This window comes from Schistocerca americana, chromosome 2 (genome assembly GCF_021461395.2).
Source record: "Schistocerca americana isolate TAMUIC-IGC-003095 chromosome 2, iqSchAmer2.1, whole genome shotgun sequence".
In the NCBI taxonomy this organism is placed as follows: Eukaryota; Metazoa; Arthropoda; class Insecta; order Orthoptera; family Acrididae; genus Schistocerca; species Schistocerca americana.
Genome location: NC_060120.1, coordinates 191,306,971 through 191,323,112, shown reverse-complemented (window position 1 = coordinate 191,323,112; position 16,142 = coordinate 191,306,971). Strand labels below are relative to the sequence as shown.

The 16,142-nt window shown below is 40.8% G+C and overlaps 1 protein-coding gene across 1 annotated transcript in view; it reads right to left on the bottom strand.

Annotated features, from left to right (window-relative positions):
- Positions 1-347: 347 nt before the first annotated feature.
- The window catches only part of LOC124596060 (protein OSCP1), a 35,738-nt gene continuing 19,943 nt past the window's right edge, over positions 348-16,142 (bottom strand). Inside the window, exon 4 of the mRNA XM_047135036.1 lies at positions 348-505. Coding sequence (XP_046990992.1) covers positions 348-505 — 158 coding nt within the window. The remainder of the gene's footprint in view (positions 506-16,142) is intronic.

Below are 16,142 nucleotides of genomic sequence, written 5' to 3'. Positions count from 1 at the left end.
CATGATAATGTGTAACTAACTTTTTGAAATCCCATCATACAATTTAAAACTAGATTATTCAGCAGTGGTGAGTCTCAAACTGTTAACTTTTGGGAGGATATATTTACGCGACCTCTTCAAGTTGTATACTGCCATCTTAGCAGATTTCTGCAGTATTAACTACAGTGTTGTAAGAATAATGACGGCAGTAAGGAAAACCGCACCACATTCTGTATGTGAAAATTTGTTCAGAAATAAATTTTTGAACATAAAAATTATACATAAATGAGAAGTTTATTGAATTCAGATAAGAGATCATAGCAGAACATTAATCTAGTCAACAATTTATGATAGGGGGCAAAGAATACTTACATATTACAGCCCAAATCTGTATTCCTATTGCCATGAATATCAAATGATCCCAATTGCCTGGTGCCTTGGTAATCTCCACAACCATCAAATTTTGTTACATCCTTTATTTCACCAGTTTCATCATATGAACGTATTTCACCAGGAATATCACACCCTGTATATAAGAGGAAAATGTTTTGTATATTTTGAAATATTGACAGAAGAAAACAAGCTACACAGCGAACAGAGGAATAAGAGAAAGTTGACTACATCCAAAAGTATGTTGAAACAACAACATACATGAAACTTCCTGGCAGATTAAATACATGTTCACTGAGCAATATCACAATAACTTTATGACTGTATGACTATAATATTGTTGGAATCGCCTAACTCATACAAATACCTGGGTGTAACACTGTAGGGATATGAAATGGAATGATCACATAGGTTCGGTCGTGGGTAAAGCAGGTGGTAGACTTCGACTTATTGGTAGAATATTGGGGAAGTGCAATCAGTCTACAAAAGAGATTGCTTACCAATCACTTGTGCAGCCCTTCCTAGAATATTGCCCAAGTGTGCTGGACCCATACCAGATAGGACTAGCAAAGGATACTGAAAGTATACAGAGAAGGGCACCACGAATGGTCACAGGTTTGTTTAATCCATGGGAGAGTGTCACAGAGATACTGAAGGAACTGAAATGGCGGGCTCTTGAAGAAAGACGTAAACTATACCGAAAAAGCCTATTAACAAAGTTTCAAGAACTGGCCTTAAATAATTACTCTAGGGATATTCTACAACCCCTATGTATCACTCACACAGGGATTGTAAGGACAAGATTACTGTAATTACTGCACGCACAGAGGCATTCAAACACTCATTCTTCCTGTACTCCATATGTAAACAGAATAGGAAGAAACCCTAATAACTGCTACAATGGGACACACCTTCTGCCATGCACCTCACGGTAGTTTGCAGAGTGTAAATGTAGATGTAGATCTAGATATCTTTCCTTTACAATATTAAAACAAGTGTGTCAACAGCATATGGTGGAGCTCATTTTGAGATCTTCCTTGTTTTATTTCATGATTGTGTCCATGAGTATAATGAAGAGTAACAAGAAAAGTGAACTGACTTGCTGAACATCTCTCTTTGTCTTAAACCATTTTGATCTTCTACCTCCTACTTGCACACTGCTTTTGCAACTTTCATACAGTATCTGAGCTTTTTAAATGAATGAAGGAGGGACATTATGTTTTCTCAAACATTTCCATATTTTACCCCTTGGTACAATGCTGTATGCTTATTCCAAATCCAGAAACACTATATCAGCTCATTTCCTTTTTCCCAATATTTTTCCATTAACTGACGGAGGAAAAACATGAAGTCTAATTCCCCCATTATTTCTGAATCTGTTCTGTTGTTCCTCAAACTGATGTTCTAGGATTTTTCTCAGTCTATTTCTATGATCTTTTCCATTACCTTAAGGCAATGTGATAGCATTGTGATTCCTCAGTAGTTGTGCATGTCTTTCTATTTCCTTTCTTAAAATATGGTATTATGATTCCATTTTCTCAATCATTCAGCACTTTGTTCTTTTTCCATATCAACCCCAGCATCTGACATAACCATTGTATTCTTTGGATTCCAGCTGCCTTAATCATCATATCCACTGTCAGCCCATCGACTCCTGCTGCCTTCCCACATTTCATTTGTTTCACGGCATTTTCAGTTTCTGCCCATGAAACTGGATGCTGTTCTTCCTAAGCTTCAATGACTTCAGTGTCACTTTCTTGTTCATTTTATCCATTCAGTAAGATTTCAAAATAATTTTTCATCACTTCCCTGATGCCTTCTTTGTCCCTGATAATATTCCCATAATCTGTTTCAGTCACTTTTATATCTTTTCTGTCAGATCTTTTACTTTTCAACAACCTATATAATAGTTTCTGGTTCCTCCTGCTATGTTGTTCTAGTTTCTTGGTGAATATTTTCCAACTCTTCTTTTCTTCTTTCACTATTATCTTCACTTGGAGTTTCTTCTCTCGATATCCCTGTTCCAGTATCACCACCTTATGCTCGTCTTTGCTATAGTGCATTCTTTAATTGTATCTTTTACTCTATTGTTCCACCAACTGGTTTCTTTCTCCTTTACTTTACATTTTGTTTTGCCACATATTTGCACGGCATCACTGAATATTGATGTTCTAAACAGGTTCCATTCTTTGTCCACACTACCAGTCTCTGTTCCTGGCAATTTTTGTGCTACAAACTTTTGAAAACTTTTCTTATTATTTTCTTCTTCTTTCAGCTTCCATTCCTTAATTTCAAGCATTCTTCGTAGAGCAGTCACTCTTTTAACCTTATAACTTAGATCAGCTACTAGTAACCTGTGATCGCTATCCAACCACTTCTTTGGTATAACTTTAGAGTCCCTCGCTTTTGTCCAATTAATTTGTCTGCAAGACATAGCCGATAACTGTCTTAGATTTTCCATCCCAGCCATACTACTAATCTTATGGCTATCTCGTTCGTTGAAGAATGTGTTCTTTATTAAAAGCTTATTCCTTGTGCACAGATTCAGAATTTCTAAACCTTCAACATTTCTTTTTCCATATCCAAAAGGTCCCATCACTTCCTCATATCCATTTTTATCAATGCTGATCTGAGCATTCAAATCAACCACTTACCATTATTTTATCTTCTCTTACTTGGTCTTCCAGTTCTTCAAGGAACTTCACTTTTTTATTGTCACTGGACCCTCACTAAGGCACATAAACTTAGTGAAACTATTCTTCCCCATGTTCACTCTGTAATTATCCTTTCACTTATAAAGTTTACAACTGTCGTGGGGTCAATGCCTTTGTGAAAAACAAGGCCCATTCCATTCTTTGCCACTTTATTGTGACCAAGCCAGTTTAATTTGTACCCACCTCGCAGCAGTTTTGAGTTCTTTCCCTTCCATTTTGTCTCACTCATTCCAAGGATATGAATCTTTTTCCTCACCACCTTGTCTACAATCTATTCGCTCTTTCCTGTCTACGTTACTACATTTAATGTTCTCCTCCCAAGTGTTTTTATCTTTTTGTTCAGTTCTACTTTTTTGTTCTTTGTTAGTGGTTCGTCTTGCATTACTTGGATTTTCTTGAGGCTGCGAAGATCCATAATTCATTCCATGTGTACAAGAAGTGCTCTCATTAGGTATTTTCAGTCTGAGGCTTGTTCTTTCATTGAGTTTCACATTTTACTTATGTTATGACATAACAACAACAACAACAACAACAACAAAATTCATTAATACTGACACTATCACTGAGGTAGCCAGAGTAATTTTCACCTTACCTAAAGTGAACAAGATGTTACACAATGCAAAACATGGCAGTTAAATGGCAAAAACTGAGATAATTCAGGGAAAACAATGAAGCCAAAATTGCAATTCTAGCTACACAACTGTTTAAAGCCCAGAAATGCAGTATAGTTTCATTTGGTGTTACAATCAATGCCGTTGCCTGCACAAGCTGATTGGATGAAGCCAATTAATTGTAAGAGATTTAGAAGAAAGCATTCAGATTACAATGTACAAGGTGTGATCAAAAAGTAAAAGGAATTTTGTTTTTCAAGAAAGAATATTTGTTCATCAACATCAACTTTGTCCCCTACAAAGTAATACCCCTCAGATATAACAAACCTGTGCAGTGCTTTTTCCATTCTTGGAAGCACTTCTGGAACTCACGTTTCATTATGGTGTTCAGCTCCTTTGCCGATTCTGTTTCTATCACATCAGTGCTGGCAAAATGAAGTTCTTTCATGGTTCTCTCCATCCTCGAAACAGAAAGAAGTCGCAGAGGGCCATATCTAGTGACTATGGTGGCTGAGGCAACATAACAATTTTGTTTTTAGTCAGACAAGCATGAAGAAACACTGAGGTGTGAGCAGGCGCATTACCATGAAAAAATTTCCTTGAGTGGTTTTCCCGCAATTCTCGTTGTTTTCTTCAGACTGCTTCACACAAAGAACACATAACTTCCAAACAGTATTCCTTACTGGCTGTATGACTATAAGACAGGAACTCAAGATGCACTATCCCACTGTAATTGAAGGAAACAGTGAGGAGGCTCCTCACATATGATCAAACTTGTCGATCTTTTTGTCTTGGGTCTTCAGGCAGTTTCCACTGGGGCGAATGGGCCTTGGTTTCGATGTCAAACCCATGTAACTATGTTTCGTTGTTATAACCTTCTTTAGATGTTCTGTATCATTATCGACTTCATTCAGTAATTACTGAGTGATGTCTACATGATGTCATTTTTGGTCGAAATTCAACAATTTAAGAACAAACATTACAGCTACATGTTTCACACCCAAAACATCTGAAAAACTTGCTGGCATGACCTAAAGGATATTTCGACATCCTCAGCAACCTCTCTGATAGTGTTTCTGATAGCCCTGATGGGCTAGTCACACCCAACTGAGTGGTGTATCATCCTCTGCCAATGGCATCATCAGATGCAGTATGGAGGGACATGTGGTCAGCATACCAATCTCCCAGTCATTGTCGGATTTCTTGAACCTGGGACCACTACCAATTAGTTGAGTAGCTCCTCAGTTGGCCACACAAGGCTGAGTGCACCCCATACCAGTCCTTCCACCAATGAAAAATCCTGGCTAGGCCAGGAATTGAACCCCGGTCCTCTGCACAACAGTCAGCTGTGCTGACCAATCAGTTACAGAGGTTGACATTCAAATGGTAAGTAGTACTTAATTATTTTTTTCACACAATTCATATTGACTTTTTGATGGTATAGGTATTTAGTGACATCACACACACATTTGTGCCTCTGGCTCCTAATAAAAAAATTAAGACACTGTAAAGTTATGTTAATTTTGCTGATTTCCAAATACTACTTCCTCTCCGACACATCTAGGCTAATATTAGTTAAGGGTAAGTAACCTGCCTTATAGTTTTTTTAAATTAAAAACTTTTTTTACAAAAAAAAAATCTTGGCAAAATGTGTGTAAGTCAACAATGGCTTACATATCATTACAACAAATGAAAATATAACAATTTTATATTTTCAACCTAACAACTATAACAATAGTAATGATTATAGTAACTCATTTAGATATATCACAAATCCGATATGTCCAAAACAACAATATTTTACTTCCAATGCATTGTTAGCATAAATATCACTCAGATGATTTATCAAGAAGCCTAGTTATCAGTACTTCAGAAGATTTCACTGCCTCTAAGCCTGTGGCATTTAAGAAGCTGAAGTCATGGGTAGAGTGCACACAAAACAAGTTGGCCTGTATCTGTGCAGATAGCATTGTAGGGGAGGAGACAATGGCTGCAGTGGGGGGGCTCTGGCCTCAAAGCAGAAACACTTATCTTGTGTAACTTCTGAGCTACAGCTGTTGAGTCTTTAAATAATCCATAGTGTAGCGGCCTGGGTTAGTGACCCTACAGGTGGTGGTGATGTCAGGTGCGATAGATCTGGATGTCTCCAATTCACCACTATGGGCATGGCTGAATTGGTGGTGGCAGGTGGTGGACAATGATCGGACATGGCAAGAGTACTGGCTAGGAGAAAATACCTTTATTTCATAACAAGCTACAGCAGTGAAGAAAATACTGAGAAGACAACTATCAGAAGCACCCAAACAGGCAGAGAGTGTGTGGCATCTTCCCTCAAGCAATGGCAGCAGCGGGCAAGGTGGTGCCATCTGCATGGCGGATGTAGCACTGAATCAGGAAAGAAATGGAGTGCCTCTTCCATGAGCAGAATGCAATTTTAATTTAATGGGGACACATAAGGTGATGTGGAATAATTTGCCACAGTCATGAGCTAAAAGAATATAGTCATGTGCCATTCCTACTAAAAAAAAAATCTTCCTACTAAGCAAAATGGAAGGTAGCTTAAGCTTTAAGTCCTCACGGTCAGAAACCCCTATAATATTTAATAGCTAGCAGCAATAGCAATAAAGCAACATATTAAAAATAGGAGCAATACAGCAAAGTAATAACACTGCTAACCAAATGGCTGCCCTTCATCCAGTGCTTTGAGGCACAATTAGAGTCCCTCTCTCAACACAAAACTACCAGCGTGAATTGAATATCATTAAATTTATAGTACATGCTAATGATTACCAGCCAAATCTTATTGACATTCTCCTCTGCCCAATGCAATCAAAAGTTACATCCAACATTCGGTTTGAAATTACCCTGTGATCTACTAGTATTGATAATTCCAAAACATGTTTTGGCAGGATCCTATATGTAGGTGTTGTACCTCCTAGGATCAGTAAATGCCTTACAAAAGAGGGGATTATACCCACCTTCCATATGCGCCATAAGTTCGGACACCTACTGAAGCACCATGAAACTAGAGATGACAACTGTCTATCGAATCCAATGTAGTGAGTCTTCTTCCACCTACATAGGCCAAATGGACTGTTCCTTTAGCATATGGTTAAGAGAGCATCAGGACCTTACCAGTTCTAAATCTGCCCTCGCTAATCACCTGAAAGACCATAATAATTCCATCTCAGTTATAAACACTGATGGCAGCATTTCACATATCCAGCATAAGAGGTCTATTTTAAATATTTTAGAGGAAATCGAAATTACACATGTATTTTTCTTAACTGGGTCAGTCCTTCTGCCACTACTTTAGTGTCCCTTAATTAGGGAACCCACTAAATGGCACATGCCTATTCCCATAATGAGAACTTCAAGGTCTTCCCAGTTTCTGCCCAACATAGCTGCAAAAGTCCTCTTTTAATTTATTGTGCCCCACTAAATTAAAATTTGCCTCTCATTCATGATGTACAATTTAATTGTCTTATCTTATGTAGGCCTTGTTGAATTACTGGCTTTTGGCTAGCAGTTTTATTACCTTGCTGTATTGCTCCTATTTTCAATGTGTCCCTTTACTGCTATTCCTGCTAGCTATTACACAGTATAGGGACTTTTGACAGTGAAAAGGAGTGGCACATAACTATCTTCTGTTAGCTCATAGCTATGATGCATTATCCCACATCGCCTTACATAACCCCCCCCCCCCCCCCACACACACACACACACACACACACACACACAAAAAAAAAAAAAAAAAAAAAAAAAAAAAAAAAAAAAAAAAAAAAAGAGCCTCTCGTGGAAAAGGGGAAAAAATTCATTTAGTGTTGCGGTTTATGCATAAGCTGTAAGCTTTAAGTAGCTCCTAACCCGCAGTTTTACTACAATTCTGTACTGTCCCAGATTCAATATGTTCCTTTTTCACTCGTAACGTACGCTTTTCATATAACTCTTTTGAAATTCTTTATCTTTTCCCCTTTGCATGTAAATTATTAATTCAAATTGTGAACAACCAGGCTAGTTCACTACTTTACTATCTCCTCCGTGTATGCTACTTCATGCTCTCAGGATCACAGCACAAAGTGTAAGTGTCCTGGTGCTCATTCCATTCTTCTTTACCCGGAAAGTCATCCATTCCATTGTCTGGTGCCACTTTGGCATTGACTTAGTTTTACCACACCTAGCCCAGCCACCGTTGTCTAAAATGTTACATGGTACTTCTTTTTTGTTTTCTTATGTGTCCTAATGTGTGTAAAAGTTACTATTAGCTTCAGTCTCTTGTTTATTTTCAGTATCATATCTGATGATGAGTATGTAACAGCTTGAAACTGGTCTAAGCATTGAAAAATAAAAAACCTTATACGCTGACTCTTACATAGAAGATTACAACAATCAGCCACTTTTTACAATGCTATTTATCTATTTAAACAGTGCTGTTACCGGTTCCAAACTAACACGTTCGTCTTCAGATGACTAGTTCACATTTTACATTTGCTTTCGCCTTTTGTTTCCCCAGTTGACTTAGGGTGGTGGTGCCGATGAAGAACACACGCCATTATGTTCCAGTGCAGACTGCTTATGATCTTGCAGCAACGAAAATTGTATAATGCACTCTTTTATGTATATGTATGCAGATAATGTAAAGCATCATTCACACACTAAGAAGTTGCTGCAATCTTCTATGTAAGAGTCAACCTATATTTTGTACACACCCATACACAGCCACGGGCTCAAAATGTCAGTGTTTGACAAAATAGCGAAAAACCTTACAACTGAAGCAGTATTTTCAATCTCTACTATAATGCTCAGTTGTGTATGTTCCTTCAACAGGTTTGTTTGTACCTCTGACATATTCTCCCTACCAATATTCGTGCCAGGTAAGGAATCCAAACCACTGTCAGATACTAAAAAAACTCCAGTATTGCTGAACCTAACAATGCCACATTATTATTTACTATAATGCAGAGGCTTCCACTCCCTCTTACCAAAGAGGTCCATACTTACCAGAGACATGTGAGTCTGTGTCCAATATTACCTTACGCTCTCAACCATTTTTTATACCAATTAAGCAAAATTCCACCTATGCATATGCCTTCATAGCAGTGAAACTTACTGGAAATGCTTCCAGTGAATACAGAGTTTAATGGCTGATTACTTCGCCCTTATCCATTTCACTTTTTACTGTTACAACTCTGTTCATGGAACCTAGCCACTCCACACTTATTACATTTTGGTTGGTGACACTGCTTCTGAATGCGGCCCACGTGCCCATGTCTGCAGAGAAGATACACCTTTTATCTTGTACCCCTGTGGCTATCCTCATGGCTGCAGGAAAGTCTTTGGGGTTTTCTGTATGCACACTCCCTTCAAATATTATGTAGAAGTCCCCTTAGGAAAGTATCCAGTGCTCTATATTCCGTTTCCCGGCACATTAACTTGTGTGTCTCGTCATTCCCCATCAACTCACGCTTTTATCATTCTTATCCGATAAAGAAAATTTTCCACTGATCTATTTTGTCTCTGTGACATTCCATTCAGCTGCTTGCAAAAGAAACTCTTACAGTTCTGTTCCTTGTTGTGCTACACAAGCCCTTCCTTACCCTGCTGGAGTGTATGTGCCGTCTTCAGCTCCTCATGATACATCACACATGCCGTTACTTCACCTGTTAAGCGCAACTTGGTCATCTGTAACAGCTGTTTGTCTGTCCAGAAACCCAGCCCTGCAGTTGCTTCTAGGTTACCTTTTGACGAAGCAAGCTGAGATATTTACTTCCCCTCTTGTTTTGCCATCTGCCTCCTTAAAATTCATTTTTTCATTTTTGAATTAAGTACCATTAACATACGTCAATATAATTTGCATTTTCATAAAAGAGAAAGGTTAGCCTTCAGCTTTAAATAATATAACACCAAATCTAATTTTGTGCTTAATTTTATGTAAGTAATTGATTTTCTAATTTATTTTGGCTATCACTAGTGAAATCAGTAATTGTTTCATAACTTAAATTCTATTGTTCGCTTTTAGACAAATATAAATTCTATAATAATTATAAATGTTTGGAAGACAAAACACTAGCATTCTTTGAGTATTTATTTGGCTCTATTTGAAAATATGTTAGCAAAGCCAGCCCTTAATTAATTCCAATTTAATTAAAAGCTTTGTCAAAAGTACTGTTTGCATAATGACATACGTTAATTTCATGATTTAAACAAATAATTCGGCCTAACTCTTGTAGTGGAAGAAACTGTTCAAAGGAACCAATTTTTTATGTACTCAGTTAATTTATTGAGTTAAGTTTTAATTGTGATTTCTGTAAATTAAACATCAAACTATGTGTAGTTTCAGGGCCTATTATTGTGATGATATACAAGGACGGTTCAGAAAGTAACCTCCGATTGGTCACAGTGCGGGTTGTGAGGGGAGTAGCGACGCCATCTGTGCGTTCACGCACTCAACAGGTCAGTCGGCATCAAGCCGTGGTCGAGTGAACGTCGAACCTGCGCTAGTTTAGTTTTTGTGGCAGTTTGAAATGTGTGCTGCAATAGAAAACCCCGCCAAATGTGAAGTGCGTGCTGTCATAAGGTTTTTTACAGCCAAAGGATATTCTGCAGCAGCTATTCATCGTGAGCTTTGTGCCGTGTACGGACCAAGAGTTATGAGTGAAGGAGTTGTCCGTGAATGGGTACGTTTATTTAAAAGTTTATTTAAAAGTGAACGAGAAAACGTTCATGATGAAGAGAGGAGTGGTAGACCATCATTGGTGACTCGTTCAGACAGTTGATGCAAAAGTTCGTGAAAATCGACGTTTCTCAATGTCGGAGTTGTCTACTGGTTTTCCACAGATTTCTAAGACTCTCTTGTACGAGATAGTGACAGCAAGATTGGGTTACCGTAAGTTCTGTGCACAATGGGTGCCCAAAATTCTTACCTACCTCTGCATTAGACTTTCTGTCACGTTATGAGGACGAAGGAGAACCATTGTTAAACAGAATCGTGACCGGTGACGAAACCAGGATTAAGTACGTGAACCCTGAGACAAAAGAACAATCAAAGATGTGGGCACATTCAAATTCGCCTACCAAACCAAGAAAAGCCTCGCAAGATTTTTCTGCCAGAAAACTGATGGCAACGGTGTTTTGGGATGCCAAAGGGGTGTTGTTGGTTGAATTCATGGAACGTGGTACGACCATTAATCAAGACGTGTACTGTGAAACAATAAAAAAGCTACGACAGGCTATACAGAACAAACGCCGTGGTATGCTGACTTCCGGTATCATTTTTTTGCACGATAACGCCCGTCCTCACTCTGCTCGCAGAACAACGGCCCTTCTTGAGTCCTTCAAGTGGGACGTTATCAACCATCCACCTTACAGCCCAGACCTGGCGCCAAGTGATTATCACCTCTTCATGCATTTGAAGAAATGGCTCGGGTCACAGCGGTTTGATGATGACGAAGAGCTCAAAGATGCGGTCACAGGCTGGCTCCAGGCACAAGCGGGTGATTTTTATGCAGAAGGAATTTCAAAGCTTGTGAAGAGATGCGATAAGTGCCTCAATCGCTATGGAGACTATGTAGAAAAATAGTGCAAAGATGTAGTTGTAAGATGTATATATTAAAATATTTTTATTTAACTTGGTGTATTTTTTTAAATCAACCGGAGGTTACTTTCTGAACGGCCCTCATATAAGGGCCCGATTTTTGGTCACGGGACAGTCAGTCCATGGCTGAGTTTCAGACGAGGAACCTGTATTTGTTAGAGTGACAACAATGCATCAACTTAACAGTGAAACAAGTGTTACACCAATAGGCCATGTGTTAAAACAATGACAGTGACTGTTCAATTTATCTGAAAGACTGAACTGTGTGGTTAGGTTTTTACAGCTCGTAGATGTTCAACAGTAAACTATTGTAGCAGTATGTGGAAGTTCGCCTGAAACCTACTAATGAGGCTTATCGAAGGTTAATCAATAGTGCACTAGCCATATAACTGTGTATTATTGGGAGGGGGGGGGGGGGGGGGGGGTGAACAGTGAAAGTAAAAGACTGAGATGCAACTGTGCATCTGTCGGCTACATTATTTACAGTAGTCAGTGTCCAAATTACAAACCCCACTTTTCAGCCAGTGTATCTACGCAGTATGTTGACACAGAGGACAATCAATGAAGAAACAAAAGTAGGCAAACCGCTACAACCTGTCAATGCCAAAACATCCTCTGGTGTGTTTTCCAGAAATGGGTTAACTAAACTAGCAGTAGTTGGCTCTAATGAAGGAGCAATTAAACTGGAGATAGCATTTAATTGCTTGTGCATCTGTGAGTTATCTGCGTCAAGGTATCTACCTGATCTACCAAGCATTAAATCGCATCTTGTGAGGAAACACCCTAACTCTGACATTCTAGAATCTTTGCCCGAGCAAAACATGCAAGTGTAATAGTATCACACTGTGTTAATTTTTTCATCTGATTATAAATCACCTTGATTCTATACAGTGCTCAGTAAAATAACCACAGTGCCAGCACATGTGACATTTAACTGGTGCTGACTGCACACCAGAATGCTGTGGCTCAATTGACTGCACCGCATGTACCTCACTGGCCGCTATCCAGCATAATCTTTCCTAGAATTTCCTCACAACTGAAAAGATTCTTCAACCTCATAAATTCCACCTTCAAGTTCTTATGCAGTCTTGCGCTTGAGCAGATGAGGGAAAAAGAGTAAGTCCACTCATCACATTACTTTGTTCAAGGATCAAAACTTCTGACACCACTTTTAGCAGCCTGTATGAGAGACTGCTATGGTTGGTGGTAAGGATGGCTGTGATAAATCAGGATATCTGCAATTCACCAACTTGGGCATGGCTACAGTACTGTGGCGACAAGTGGTCATGGAAACAGTATTCTTTGAAGAATACCCCTTTATTTCATAACAAGCTACAGCAGTGAACTCAGTACTGAGAAAGTGGCCTTTGCTCAAACAAGTGGCAGCCAGCAAAGTAATGCCATTGGTATGGCAGCTGTAATGCTGAATCACAACAAAGTATACCAGGCCAGACAGGATCAAACAGAGGCCCCCGGCATGTACCAACACAGAGCAATGGCGAACAGTGACAGCGTGAGTTCTGCATGGGGCAATGAAAATCAATAGTGTTTGCCCACTTGGCCAGTGATGACCGGACAGTCTAGGCATGAACCCCAGTCCACTGGGTTGGTTGGTTGGTTTGGAGTAAAATGGACTAAACTGCAAAGTCATCAGCCCCTTCGTGCATTAAATGGCAAACCAGGAGTAGTCGTCAAAGGGAGGAGAAAGGAAAATCCTGAAAAGCTCAGAAAAAAGACGGCAAAGATAAGTCATTAAAAGATCAGTCAAAACAAAGCATTAAAACTGAGAAATGAAAAAGAATAAAGAGAATCAAAACGGTGGAAAAGATAGAGGACCAGCTGGGCCACCCACTGAGGGCAGCCAAAGGACCTCTGGCGACAGTAAAGGGGGGTTGAGCCGGAGAGAGACAATCTACCTTACAGGGATAAATAGAAACCACCTTCATGAGCAAAATATAACTCCAGGTCAGCCAAGCTGGCATTGTATGCTAGCAACAGCGATAGCATCAGGAAGATTAAGATGCCGCCTCAAAGCATCCAAATTAGGTCAGTCTATGAGTATGTGGGCCACTGTCAGGCAGGCTCCACATCAGCAGTGAGGGGAATCCTCATGTCTGAGAACGTGGCAATGGGTCAGCCAAGTGTGGTAAATGCACAGGGCAGTGGATTCCCTGCGAGAAGCAAGCAGGAAAGACTGCCAAGTGGCTGTGGTCTCCTTAATTGTCCTCATGGGGTAATCAGGGCAGACCATTCTGAGTTCCAGACTTCCAGCAACTGATGGCATATAAACAACCAAAGTCCGTTTCTGGGATCCCCATTTCTAGAACTGGCATCCTGGTGGCCAGGTTGGTCAACCAGTCAGCTCATTCATTTCCCAAAATCCCAACATGATCTGGGGTCCAAACAAAAACAACTGGCCGCCCAGCTTGATGGAGGTCTGAGACAAGATCGTGGATAGCCATAACTAGTGGGTGAGGAGAGTAGCATTGGTCTATAGCCTAAAGGCTGCTAAGGGAGTCACTACAGATTAAGATACTCTTGCAGTGCAAGAATGAACACTGTTACAGACTAATTTAATGGCCATCAATTCAGCAGTGAAGACACTGCAGCCATTTAGCAGAGATTGGAGTTCAACGCACTGTGCATGTGTGTATGCAAAGCTTGTTCATTTGTCGATTGTTGAGCCATTGATAAATACCGCTTCTGAACTCAGGTACTTCTCAGACAGCCAAGAACAGGTGGTGAAAAATTGTGCGGCAACAGAATCTTTTGGGCCAAAGGAGACATTGAGGTAAATCCCAGGTTAGGGCACAAGCCGTGGGGGGAGATGTGATGTCTCCCTGACCAGAGGTGACAGTGGAGGAAGTTGCAGTTCCAAACAGAGACACTGGAGGCATGCTCCAATTGTAAACCCAGTTCTGGGACACTGCTGTGGGAGGTGGAGCTTTCTTCCAGGGAAAAGGGTACGTAGTTAGGATGTTCAGGGAAGCTACAAACATGTGTAGCGTAATTCAGCAGCTGATGGGAAACAGAGGTACTCCAGCCTTGACTAGTAGGCTGTTCACAGGGCTAGTTTGGAAGGCTCCTGTCACGATGATCGAGTCCAGTATCCACAATGCTGAGGGTGATGCTGAATCATATGCAAGACTCCCATAGTCAAGATGGGACTGAATCAGAGCTTTATATAGCCACAGAAGGATAGAGTGACCTGCACCCCAGCTAGTGTTAATGAGGCAGTAAAGTGTTTTGAGATGTCTCCAGCACTTTTGCTTAAGCTGGTGAAGGTGGGGAAGCCACGTCAGGCAGGAATCGCAGACTAGTCCCAGAAAGCTGTGTGTCTCAAGTACAAGAATTAACTGATCACCTAGGTAAAGCTCTGAGTGTGAGGGTCGGCACTACGATGGTGATAGAAGTGCACAACCCAAGTCTAGGTGGCTGAAAACCGAAATCCATGGGTAAAAGCCCTTAAGTGTGCCTTTCATATGGCGCCTTGTAGGCATTGCTCAACAACGACCATACTAGAGGAGCAATAATAAAAGCAAAAATCATCGGCATACAAGGAGGGCGATGCCAAAGACCCCACAGCTGCCAGACCACTGATGGCCACCAGAAAGAGGGGGATGCTCAGTAAAAGACATGTGGGACCCAATTCTCTTGGATAAGGGGGGGTACTGAGTGAAGAACCCTCTTGAACTTGGAACATATGGTGCGACAAGAAGTTCTTGACAAAAACTGGGAGTGGACCAGCCCTACTCATATAAGACAGTAAGGATGTGGTGATTCCATGTCATGCCATAAGTCTTCTGTAGGTCAAAACAGTCAGTCATGAGGTGCTGAAACGTGCAAAGGCCATCCACACGGTGGATTCCAGGTGAACCAAATTATCACCAGTGGAGTGACCTTTGAGAAAACTGCCCTGAGATGTAGCCAAAAGGCCCTGAGGCTCAAGGAGCCAACATAGCCATTTGCCCACCATGCATTCAAGCAACTTACAGAGAACAACGGTAAGGCTGATTGGGTGATAACTGTCCATCTCGAGGGGGTTCTTACCCGATTTCAGTACTGGTACTATCACACTTACTCGCCACTCAGATGGAAACTCACCCCTCTTCCAGATCTGATTAAAGAGGGCAAGGATGTGATGCTGAGTATCCACTGAGAGATGTTTCAGCATTTGGTTGTGGATACGGTCAGGCCCTGGGGCCAAATCATGGCACTGGATGAGGGCTCTGGAAAGTTCCCATTCACTGAATGGAGCATTATATGGCTCCAGGTGGTGGGCAGTAAAAGACAAGTGCATTCGCTCCTCCCGCTGTTTTATGAACCAAAAGGTAGGGTGGTAGTTCATGGACGCAGATGTGTGAGCATAATTCTCAGAAAAATGCTCAGCAACAGTGACTGGATCAGTATAAATGGCACCATCTAAGGAAATACTTGGTACACATGCAGGGGATTGGAAGCTGTTGAGTTGTCTGATCTTTGCCCATACCTGTGATGGAGAGGTACGTGATCCAATGGTGGAAACAAAACATTCCCAGGATTCTTGCTTCGTCATTTGATGACATAGCGGATGCAGGCATGGAGCCATTTAAAGGTAATTAGGTGCCTCAGTGAAGGGTGCTGTTTATGGTGTTGGAGAGCCTGCCTATGACCCCTAATAGCCGGCAGCGATCTCTGGGGTCCACCAGGGTACTGTCTTTGAACTATCCCAGTCAGCATTAAGGAGAACCCATCTGGGCAGGTATCCAGAGGAGCAACGCTGAGGGAGGGACAGGAAGACTGCGACGTCATCACTACCACACAGGTCATCATAGACCCTCCAGTGAATAGATGGCAGAAGACCAGGACTGCAAA